Source organism: Dendropsophus ebraccatus, chromosome 3, assembly GCF_027789765.1.
Source record: "Dendropsophus ebraccatus isolate aDenEbr1 chromosome 3, aDenEbr1.pat, whole genome shotgun sequence".
Lineage (NCBI taxonomy): Eukaryota > Metazoa > Chordata > Amphibia > Anura > Hylidae > Dendropsophus > Dendropsophus ebraccatus.
Window position 1 is genome coordinate 7,355,333 of NC_091456.1, and position 12,994 is coordinate 7,368,326.

The window sequence follows — 12,994 nt, forward strand, 5'->3', positions numbered from 1 at the left end:
ACGCAGGGGGCCACATTCAGCTAATTCCCTTCTTCTAGAGTTAATTGCTTTGACCTTTTTTTTTCTCTGTAACAATTGTGATTATTCTGTCAGCTCCGTTACATCAAATCTACATAAAAATCTATTTCACTTTCAGATTTTAATGAGACAAAGAGGAAAAACACCAGGGGGGGGGGGTGATATTGTATCCAGGCAATCTACTCACTGCAGCTACCTATGAAGATACACTATGGAGGGAAACCTGTCTATAACACTCATCTGCGTCATTACTTGTAACCATCTTTGTGTTCTATGTTTAATCACGGTGTATGACAGTACAATAATTGAAGGATATAGATTACACGTAAGGTACCATCAGTGGTAGATCACAATGTGGGCAATTTGGCCAGCCGCCCGGTGGCCGAGGCTTCTGGGGACTGACAGCCACCAACCCCCCCCCCACACACACACACACACACACGTGATCTTATCCTGCACATCAGTCTGGGGCCTCGCAAGTGAATTGCAGCTGCAGGACTGTCCCGGAGTGCATGCACTATTTAATTGTGTGTGCACCAAACTCTACACTGGACTACACTAGCGGGACTACACTGGGGGCCATCTACCATAGAGAGACTACACTGGGGGCCATCTACCATAGAGAGACTACACTGGGGGCCATCTACTATACAGAGACCACACAGAGGGTCATCTACTATAGGAAGACCACACAGGGGGCCATCTACTATACAGAGACCACACAGAGGGTCATCTACTATAGGAAGACCACACAGGGGGCCATCTACTATACAGAGACCACACAGGGGGCCATCTACTATAGGCAGACCAAACAGGGGGCCATCTTCTATAGGGGAACCTACACAGGGGGCCATCTACTATAGGAAGACCACACAGGGGGCCATCTACTATAGGAAGACCAAACAGGGGGCCATCTTCTATAGGGGAACCTACACAGGGGGCCATCTACTATAGAAAGACCACACAGGGGGCCATCTACTATAGGAAGACCACACAGGGGGCCATCTACTATAGGCAGACCAAACAGGGGGCCATCTTCAATAGGGGAACCTACACAGGGGGCCATCTACTATAGGGAGACTGGGCTGTGATTAGTTATTATCACTTATTGCTATTTTATACACTTTATTAAATTTGTACGAGTTTATGCATTAGAAAAAAGGTTGAATGCCCTGGGTATGCCGCAATGTATGTGGGAATGCCTTTCCTTTTTTACAACCAAATCTTATGTGAATGTGGCATATGGAGTTCCTAACCATTTGCGATTTACTCCCAGTAGCCGATTCATTAGGATCACATTTCTAGTAACAAAAATAAAATCATTCCTTGTTTTTAAAATCTATTTCATACAAAGGATTGAGCGAGGCATGGCATCACATCATGTTAGAGATTCGGGTTAGTGGTGACACAGGATCGTGCCATTGAAGATAATTCACCTCTAACTGTGCCCCATCTCATAGGCAATGCACAGTATACAGTATATACATAACAGTCAATCAGCACAGGGGGATGTGGAGCCATTGCGGCTAATAGGGGATCTATCCCAGGAGTACACTGCTCTGTAATAAGGCTGCAGATTTAGGAGGCAGGTCAGAGAAGCTCATGTAGCATTAAAAGACCTATGTGGGGCAAGGAAATAGCACCAGCACCAATGACCTAAACTGGACTATTAACAGCAGGTTAGATTGAGCCATGAATTTATGTGATTCTGCTAATGTCAACACCATCAGGGTTTTTCCCGTGTTGACTTAAAGGGGTACTCCAGTGGAAAAGAAAAATCTTTCAAATCAACTAGTTTCAGAAAGTTATATAGGATTTGTAATTTCCTTTTATTTAAAAATCTCAAGTCTTCCCATAATTATGAGCTGCTGTATGTCCTGCAGGAAGTGATGTATTCTCTCCAGTCTGACACAGTGCTTTCTGCTGCCACCTCTGTCCATGTCAGGAACTGTCCAGAGCAGCAGCAAATCCCCATAGAAAACCTCTCCTGCTCTGGACAGTTCCTGACATGGACAGAGGTGGCAGCAGAGAGCACTGTGTCAGAGTAGAAAGAATACACAACTTCCTGCAGGATATACAGCAGCTGATGAGTACTGGAACACTGGAGATTTTTTTAATAGAAAATTACAAATCTCTGGCACTTTCTGGCACCAGTTGATTTGAAAGAAATTGTTTTGTGAACTACCCCTTTAAATGCTGCCTGCAACCATATTCTAATATCAAATAAAATAAAGGACTTCATCTGTAGCCATTGAGTATTACAAGAAAGAACATCACAATAATGTTATATTTATGATCCACGTTACGCCTTCATGTGATTGTAGGAGAACATTACGTTATATCTGATTATTACTGTACGGTAATGTCGTATAAGTCATACACAGACGATATAACACTGCATTACATCCAATCACTGGGGAGTGAGGGGATTCTAATCAGGTCGGTACTTGCACTAGTGGTTAGCAATGCAGGAATGGTCTACGGAGGCATATACATATGGGGGATCTATGGATGGGGCGCACAGGTAGAGAAAATGTAGAACAATTCATGTAGCTGATTTATCAATCTGTGCCCCTTGTGTACGCCACAGAAAATGCACAAAATTTACCCTTTTCTGTGGTGTATGCCTGATGGGCATGGCAAGGCAGAGAGGAGGCAGAGAAGGGAGGAGGCATGGCAGGAAGGAGGTATGGAGAGGCAGAGAGGAGGCATAGCAAGGCAGGGAGGAGGCATGGCAGGGAGGAGGCATGGAGAGGCAGAGAGGAGGCATGGCAAGGCAGGGAGGAGGCATGGCAAGGCAGGGAGGAGGCATGGCAAGGCAGGGAGGAGGTATGGCAAGGCAGAGAGGAGGCATGGCAGGGAGGAGGCATGGCAAGGCAGAGAGGAGGCATGGCAGGGAGGAGGTATGGAGAGGCAGAGAGGAGGCATGGCAGGGAGGAGGCATGGCAGAGAGGAGGCATGGCAAGGCAGAGAGGAGGCATGGCAGGGAGGAGGTATGGAGAGGCAGAGAGGAGGCAGAGCAGGGAGGAGGCATGGCAGAGAGGAGGCATGGAAAGGCAGAGAGGAGGCATGGCAAGGCAGAGAGCAGGCAAGGCAGGGAGGAGGCATGGCACGGAGGAGGCAAGGCAGAGAGGAGGCATGGCAGGGAGGAGGCATGGCACGGAGTGGGCAAGGCAGAGAGGAGGCATGGCACGGAGGAAGCAAGGCAGGGAGGAGGCATGGCAAGGCAGAGAGGAGGCATGGCAGGGAGGTGGCAAGGCAGGGAGGAGGCAAGGCAGGGAGGAGGCATGGCAAGGCAGGGAGGAGGCATGGCATGGAGAAGGCATGGCACGGAGGAGGCAAGGCAGAGAGGAGGCATGGCAGAGAGGAGGCATGGCACGGACTGGGCAAGGCAGAGAGGAGGCATGGCACGGAGGAGGCAAGGCAGAAGGGAGGCATGGCAAGGCATAGAGGAGGCATGGCACGGAGGAGGCAAGGCAGGGAGGAGGCATGGCCTCCTCTCGAAACCTAACCTGCTGATATGTTCCTATTACACAGGAGACGCTGTTTCGGTGCAGTTAATAGTTTGCTCCACGGTCCAGTGAGAATATTAGGAACACTGGGGCACCTGTTAGGAGCAATGCTCGCCCCCATGGCGTCAATCCACCCCCGGTCGGCTCGGCAGATCGGTGCTGGGGGGGCAGTGCTCCTAATGGTCTCACCAGACCGCGAAGTACACGACTAACTGCACCGGAAAGAGGAGGACGCTGAGAGACATACTATAAGAGACATAGTATAAGTGACATACTATAAGAGACATACTATAAGTGACATACCTTCCTCCTCAGCGTCTCCTGTGCAATAGGGACATAGATTTCATCTTACCTGCTGATAGTTTCCCTCTCCCAATTTATGTTATGTTCCAAGTGGCAAAAGCCAAAGAAAGTAAGAAGAAAACGTAAGTCACATCTTCCTCTTAGTGTCTCTTCACATTACTAGCAGTCTCTGCTCCATCTGGTCTGTGTTGCTATGTAATGGCAGGAATAGCATCGTCTGCAGCACTATTCTTACTATTTAGGGGGATCTGTCCGATGTCATTGGGATTGGTGGATCTGTCCCATGTCATTGGGATTGGTGGATCTGTCCCATGTCATTGGGATTGGTGGATCTGTCCCATGTCATTGGGATTGGTGGATCTGTCCCATGTCATTGGGATTGGTGGATCTGTCCCATGTCATTGGGATTGGTGGATCTGTCCCATGTCATTGGGATTGGTGGATCTGTCCCATATCATTGGGATTGGTGGATCTGTCCCATGTCATTGGGATTGGTGGATCTGTCCGATGTCATTGGGATTGGTGGATCTGTCCGATGTCATTGGGATTGGTGGATCTGTCCGATGTCATTGGGATTGGTGGATCTGTCCGATGTCATTGGGATTGGTGGATCTGTCCGATGTCATTGGGATTGGTGGATCTGTCCGATGTCACTGGGATTGGTGGATCTGTCCCATGTCATTGGGATTGGTGGATCTGTCCGATGTCATTGGGATTGGTGGATCTGTCCCATGTCATTGGGATTGGTGGATCTGTCCCATGTCATTGGGATTGGTGGATCTGTCCCATGTCATTGGGATTGGTGGATCTGTCCGATGCCATTGGGATTGGTGGATCTGTCCCATGTCATTGGGATTGGTGGATCTGTCCCATGTCATTGGGATTGGTGGATCTGTCCCATGTCATTGGGATTGGTGGATCTGTCCCATGTCATTGGGATTGGTGGATCTGTCCCATGTCATTGGGATTGGTGGATCTGTCCCATGTCATTGGGATTGGTGGATCTGTCCCATGTCATTGGGATTGGTGGATCTGTCCCATGTCATTGGGATTGGTGGATCTGTCCCATGTCATTGGGATTGGTGGATCTGTCCCATGTCATTGGGATTGGTGGATCTGTCCCAGCTGACATGGCCGGGTCCAGAATGAAATTCATGCGGCAAAAGGGAAACCGAGCCTCAGATCTGCCAGATGTATCATATGTATGGGGAGTTATATAATGATACTGTAATCATAAATCCTGTATGCAGCTGTGAATTATTTATTCTGAATGATGTAATATTCAAATTGGCGTCAGATACAATGTAACGGGAGTCGCTGTGTCCCGTGCAGCCAAACACTCGGAGAAACAAGCATCATGGACGACAAAAAGCAGAATACTTACTGTCCTTTATCACTGTGAGCAGAAGAGTAAAAAGGGAAAAAAGAAACATTAGCAAAAACCGCAATTCACATTCCTAGAAAAAACATCATGTATTTCAGTTACAAAAAAGCTATTTACATTTCTAAAAATGTTGGTTGTTGCTTTTCCTGTTTTCTTGAATTTTTTAAAGGGGTTTTTCACAAAACAAAATTCTTTCAAATCAACTGGTGCCAGAAAGTTATACAGATTTGTAATATACTTCTATTTTAAAAAAAATTACAGTACTTATCAGCTGCTGTATGTCCTGCAGGAAGTGGTATTTTTTCCCGTTTGGAGAGCAGGAGAAGTTTTCTGCAGGGATTTCCTACAGCTCTGGACAGTTCCTGACATGGACAGAGGTGGCGGGAGAGAGCACTGTGTCAGACTGGAGAGAATACACCACTTCCTGCAGGACATACAGCAGCTGATAAGTAGTGGAAGACTTGAGATTTTTTTTAAAGAAGTAAATTACAAATCTCTGGTACTTTCTGACACTAGTTGATTTAAAAGGAATTTTTTTTATAACTACCAAAGGGGTGGTGTCACGAAGCCAAGAAGGTAGAATCAGATGTGCACCACATACACACTTATATATAAAGAAGCTAACATTCCTGTACCATCTTTTTTTCCCTATGCATCTGATCACTTCCTGGTTTCCTCTCTGACCTGTGACCCTAATGTTGTCATGTAACAGTGCAGACACTTTCCCACAATGCCCTATGCTTGTGAAAACCAACTGCCAGTACTAATGGGGCAGATCATGTGACTGCGACTGAACTGAGCATGAGTGACCCAACCTAGTGGATGCCTAGTGGTCCATCACTAGGGCCAACAGGTTATCAAGCTAAGCAGCACATGGGGGATTAGTCAGTCTATATCTCTCAAATGATACATTTTAAGAAATACCTCTAAATTTGAAATATGTTACATTTAACATAACGCATCAGTATAGACCTAGTTTTCTTCCTGACATTGCCCCTTTTAGGTGTGAGTGTTTGTGTGTCTGATTCAGATTGTGAAAAGAGATGAGCAAAACTACAGAAAGTTTGGGTTCGCAAACCCCCTGAATGTTTGGCATTTGTCTCCCTGCGGCTGGAGAGGATGGAGGCAGCCCTGAGGTTACCTGGAAAGCATGGAGAAAGCCTATTCCCTGCGGCTGGAGAAGATGGAGGCTGCCCTAGGACAGCCTGGAAAACATGGAGAAAGCCTATGACTCTGCATTTGTCTCCCGATGGCTGGAGAGGATAGAGGCAGCGCTAGGGCTTAAAGTGTCACTGTCGTTTATTTGAATTTTTTTCTGTAGAAATTAATAGTACAGGCGATTTTAAGAAACTTTGTAATTAGGTTTATTAGCCGAAAAAAGCATTTTTATCATGGAAAAGCAGTCTGAAGCTTCCCCCCCCCTTCTGTCTTCATTGTTCTCTATGGAGAGGGGAGGGGTGGAGGGAGATGAGGCACCAAAACAGGACAACAAAGAGTTAATTTACAGCTACATTACTGGGCTCTCTCCTCAGAAGTCAGCACTGACCTCTCGGACCTCTGAATACCGGCTTTCATGCAGGTCCCACTGTGTAATCTCCCTCCTCCCCCCTCCATAGATTACACAGGGCTCGACTGATGTAAAAGAGTCGAGATTTCCTGATAATGAGCAGCGAATGAAAAGGGAGGGGGGGAACATGGGGAAAGGCTTTTTGAATGCAGAAAATGGCATAGTTGCCTAATAAACCCAATTACAAAGTTTCTTAAAATCGCCTGGACTATTTATTTCTGCAAAAAAAAATAAAAAATACGACAGTGACACTTTAATCCATCTTCTCCAGCCACCAGGAGTCAAATGCGAAGCCATAGGCTTAATCCATGTTTCCAGGCTGCATCCATCTTCTCCAGACACTGGGAGTCAAATGTTGGGAGTGAAGTCTGTGATGACAATCTCTGTAAAACCCCATATAATACCTAATATATATATATACACACACATGCAACAGGGCATACAGTATGAAGGCAAATGTCTGCTGCTCAATTTCTATTCCTCTCCGGCTCTCCCTCTAACACAGAGACACTGGACCATATTCCATAGACATGAACATGTGATACAGTTAATCACAAACTACAGAAAGCGAATGATAAACAGCGTCCCCGTAAAAACTGAGAAGCGTCAGAGCAATTATATTAGGTAAATGGGGCATTTTTGCAAACTAATCAAAGATGATGAATGGGAACTACCTGAAACGAGCGCAATTTATTCATTTCTGACAACAGCCAATAAAACACAGCAATTAATTGAATTAAAGACGCTACGAGCACAGGGAAGCGTTCAACGCAAAGCGGAGCGATTTATCAAGTCATAAATATCGGCATAAAACTGATATCTTAATGAAATGCTAATTGCCTGCTGCTAATTAATAATAAGGAATAATGAGCGGAGTCTAACAAGGAACGGTTTTGTTTGATAACATATGCACATTTTTATGAAATTCTTAAAAAAAAAAGTAAATGCGTTTATTCCCAAGAAATGTGTTAAACACTTAATTGGATCAGTCCGTTTTGTAGCCAAAATTCATTAAGACGTCTTACAATTGCGGAGCCAAAAACATCCCTTTCAATTAAAGGGGTAGTTCAGCAAAAAATGTTCTCTTTCAAATCAACTGGTGCCTGAAAGTGACAGAGATTTCTAATTTATTCCTATTAAAAATTCTCGCGTTTTTCAATACTTATTAGCTGTTGTATGTCCTGCAGGAAGTGGTGTATTCTCTCCAGTCTGACACACTGCTCTCTGCTGCCACCTCTGTCCATGTCAGGAACTGTCCAGATCACTAGTAAATCCCCATAGAAAACCTCTCCTGCTCTGGACAGTTCCTGACATGGACAGAGGTGGCAGCAGAGAGCGCTGTGTCAGACTGGAAAGAATACACCACTTCCTGCAGGACAAACAGCAGCTGATGATTTTTATTAGAAGTAAATTACAACTCTCTGACACTTTCTGGCATCAGTTGATTTAAAATATTTTTTTTCTTCTTTTTTTGCTAAACTACCCCTTTAAAGGGACAGAAATGTATTTTTTTGTCTTAAATTTATCATACTTAAAGGGGTTATCCAGTGTTAGAAAACCATGGCCACTCTACTAGAGAGGACACCCTTCTTGACTCCAGGTTTGCAGTTAAGCTCCGTTCACTTCAATGAAATTGAGCTGCAAAACCTGCACCCAAACTGGAGAGGGGCTGTCTTAGAAAGTGCAGAAAGTGGCCATGTTTTTCTATTGCTGGAGAACCCCTTTAACTGACACCAACCCACTTATGAGTCTTATGAGGTTCCGTCAAAAATACATCTGCACTTTTTAATATAATAATACACTCCATTGAAGTCAATAGGGAATTGTCCGGCAGAGCACACACACCGTATAGAGTAACGGCCGTAAATTAATTATGAACCTGTCCATTATTTACCACCTGCTTTTGCCTCTTTTTAATCTGTTTTTACATTGTTTTATATTCACTTTTCTTCTAATAACCACATTTCATATTTGTTTTCTATTGTGTAGTGGCATGCACAATTATTTTAGTTTTTTGTTTTGTTTTCTTTCATATTGACCCCGTATAAAATAGAATTATTGACCCGGGATAAAATAGAACTCTTCTCTTGAATTAATTATTTCTAATTGTTAAATAAATAATTCACAGAATCCAAAGAAAATCAAATAGAAGACTTACTTGGATCGAAGACCCATTTGTCTGTCATTGGGACACATCCAACGGGTAGAAGAGTTTCCAATCACGGTGTCTGTCATTTTTCTTCAGAATCTATGGAAAACAGGTAATGATATGGTCAATGTAATAACTCTCCGTAGGCTTCAAATTAATACAAAAATGGTCACAGTGCAAAGAAACCAGAAATTACTAACAAAGCACAAGTAACAGGAAAGAACTAACCCAAGATTCTACAGTGTAGTATAGAAGGCAAACATAAAAGACAACATCAAATAAACATCCAATAGAAATGCTCAGTAAAAAGGATACAAATAACTAATTTGTCATGTCTGGAACTGTATAAAGTTAAAACATAACATAATGTTTGATTGTTACATTAAAATTTCTCTAACATCAACACAGAATTCTGTCCCCTCCAAAAAATAAATAAATAAATAATAATAATAATAATAATAATGACACCAGCAAAGCTTCTTGTTGTAACATGATACAGGATACAGACTGTTCACGGACAAGAATGGAAAAGAAGAGAAGAGACGGTAGGACGGAGAAGTAGGATGCTCAGTCCTGCCCAGTGCTCCTTCTCTCTTGCTATCCTAATACTAAAGATTCTTTCACTTCTTCATAGTAAAGTTATGACTTTCCCATTGTAGGCATTTCCATTGGTGGACACAGCATGGGCACTAAGGACCCTATTACACAGAGCGATAATCTGCCAAATCGGGCCAATAAAGTAATAAAGACAATAAACAGCCAATGACAACGATCATAGGCGGACCGTGTCTTTTGGTCTGGACTTAAACTCATTGGTCGCCGACCATGTGTCGTTACCTGTAATAGTGATGCGCGGCCGAGGGCTGATGAATCTGTAAAGAAAATAAACTGTATACATTACCTCTCCAGGCTCCTCGGTGTCTTCCTGGCTTCTCCCGCCACCTGCTGGTGCTACTTTAGAGGTAATCTCTGAAGTGACAGGCTGCTCAGCCAATCACTGTCAGGGAAGGAACAACCACGGCCAATGGTTGGCTGAGCAGCCTGTCACTTTAGGGACTTGCTCTGAAGTTGTACCGGCGGCTGCGGGGAGTGGGGAGAAGTCAGAAGGACATCGGGGAGCGTGGAGAGGTAATGCATACAGTTTACTATTGACTATATACAGCAAGGGCTGCACGGACATCACTAACACTATATCATACACATACTCACAAAACCCTTGCTGCACGATAATCAAGCCGTGTAATAGGCTCAGTAGGCAAGCAGAGTAAAAAAAAAAAGCGGACCTAAAAAAAATCACTGAACATGTGAATGAGGCCTAAAGGTGCCTTTATCTCCATCTCCACTATATTTCCGACCCATTGTCAGGTGCAGTTGTCAGGTTCAGTTGTCAGGTGCAGTTGTCACAAGGTAATTAATGTCATTCACTTCACCTTTCAATCGTTTCAATGTTTTGAGCAATAGATAAAGTATAGGCTTGTGTGTGGTGTATGTGTGTGTGTGTGTGTGTGTGTGTTTGTGTGTGTTTGTTGTTATGTGTGTGTGGATGTGTGTATAATATATATATATATATATATATATATATATATATATATATATTTATTTATTATAGTGTGTGTGCGTGATGTACATGTGTGTATGTATTATTTATACGGGTAATATATGTTATAACATGCACAGTATATTCATTATTCATAGGTAGAATGCTTGGCTACAATATTTATATGCACAGCATACGGTACACTGCAAGGTTTTTTGGCGATGCTCTGACCGAGCCATCTATACAATACAATACAATACAATACAATACAATATTTCCTTGTCAAAGTTATTCAGATTACACTTGTCCATTTTTTTCTGATTACAACGCATCAACTTCAAGAACTGACCGTATACTTGCTGTCAGCACCACTGTCCTGATAATCAATGTCATTCACTATACTTATTAGGAGGTTTTATGTATATATATATATATATATATATATATATATATATATATATATACACACACACACACATATATGTACTTAACTGGTGTGATGTCTATGCTCTATAGGTGTGAAGTGTTTATATGTGTCTAAGATGTATATACATATATGTGTGGGTGGAATTTTATGCAATCTGTGTTGGAATTTGTATTTGTGTGTAATGTATAGATGTGCATTTGATGCAGATGTATAGATGTATGTGTGTTATATGTACTTATACTGCATGTGTAATGTGACGCACATCTATTTATACAGGGGGAATCAAGTGTCACAATACACCCTCTTATTTCACAAACAAAAAGAAAAATGTCATAGCCGAATACCCCAGCAAGTAAGAGGGGGGCGCTATCCTTTACGCTATGGCTGGAATATAGCTGCTATCTTAAAAGCTGCCATATTGTATCTAGGGCAAGATTTTTCAACAATAAGGGGGTCATGTAGAGTATCAAACAAGAACCGAACCGCCTCAGAAATCGATTGCAGCGATCAGATTTATAATACCGCTTGTACACTATTCATTGTGGCGCACAGCAATTGGACGTGTGTTGTCCATGGTGCTGAACACAGAGCTAAAGGCGCTGGATCCAATCGTTATGAAGTCGTGTGACAATTTTCTGTATTGGGAGCTTGTGACTCACAAGAGATATTGTACATCCGATTGGGGCGGACGATTTCTGAGACAATTTGATCTGACATGATCACCAAAAAAATTGCCTTTGTTCCAATACAATGTAACCAAGTCAAAAATACTAGAAGCTTCCAATATTCTGTGCTCAGTTTCACATATAGACTATGGAACATAGTGGGAGCCACGGCGGGATCATGCTGCCCTATATCAGGGGAAGGCTGACGTCTATTGATAATGGCTGCCACTAATAATGATCATGATCATTAATTCCCCGATATAGAACAGCACATAATAATAATATGCACCCCTCCTTACTGTACAGCCCCAGAGGGTTAGTAGTGATGCTGCTGCATCACTACTTAAAGGGGTAGTGCGGCGCTAAGCAATTATTCACAAAATTACACACATTACAAAGTTATACAACTTTGTAATGTATGTTATGTAAGTGAATGGCCCCCTTCCCCGTGTTCCCCCCCACCCACGCTAAACCCAGAAGTGTGGTGCATTATACTCACCTGATTCTTGTCGACCCCCGTCCGCTGTCTTGTTACAATGATGTCATCTTCAGGAGACCAGCCGAACCGCTGCAGCCGTTCCTCATGCCGGCCCCCCTCTGCCACGTCATCAGCTGCTCAGCTGCGATTGGCTGAGCATAACTAAGCTCAGCCAATCAAGGCTGAGCAGCTGATGACGCGGCAGAGGGGGGCCGCCATGAGGGACGCGTCATCTGCTGCTCAACCGCGATTGGTTGAGCTTAGTTATACTCAGCCAATCGCGGCTGAGCAGCTGATGGCGCGGCAGAGGGGGGTCATGAAGGAGGGCTGGTGCGGTCCGGCCGGCCTCCCGAAGAAGACGTCATTGTCCCCAAGATGGCGGCCAGGGTCGACACGAATCAGGTAGGTATAGTGCACTACACAAACCAATCCATATGCAGAAACACTGCATATACAGATATACATACAAATCCATATGCACAAACACTGCATATACAGAAATACATACAAATCCATATGCATAAACACTGCATATACAGATATACATACAAATCCATATGCACAAACAATGCATATAAAAGACACACAGACACTGCATTTACACATACATACCCTTTGCTTTCTGAAAAAGCAGTCTTCTAAAGCAGTAGGATAGCAGCCCATGACCAGTTACAAAGGTCACTGGTCATCAGGAAGAGGATGGGGCACAGTACAAGAGAGGACTGCGAGTGGAGTTTCTCCTGCTGAAGCTGTAAACCTTCCCACACCCTCCCTTCTACTATCCAGACTGCAGGACAGTAAGAAACAGTGCAGAGGAAAGCTTCATTCATTGCAGAAGCTGTGTGGCTAGCTGCAGAAAGGATTGTTTAGAGGCCCTAACAGCGCCCCCTGTATTAAGTAGGAAATCAAGGAGATCAAGGAGGCAGAGGACACCAGCCCAAGCAGGATAGCGGC

General features: G+C 43.8%; 1 protein-coding gene across 2 annotated transcripts in view; it reads right to left on the reverse strand.

Moving 5' to 3' along the window:
• RPH3A (rabphilin 3A) overlaps positions 1 to 12,994 on the reverse strand; it is a 151,910-nt gene that overhangs the window by 83,938 nt on the left and 54,978 nt on the right. For both annotated transcript variants that reach the window (XM_069963974.1, XM_069963973.1), the window contains exon 2: positions 8,943 to 9,032. In XM_069963974.1, coding sequence (XP_069820075.1) covers positions 8,943 to 9,019 — 77 coding nt within the window. In that variant the 5' untranslated portion in view covers positions 9,020 to 9,032. The remainder of the gene's footprint in view (positions 1 to 8,942; positions 9,033 to 12,994) is intronic.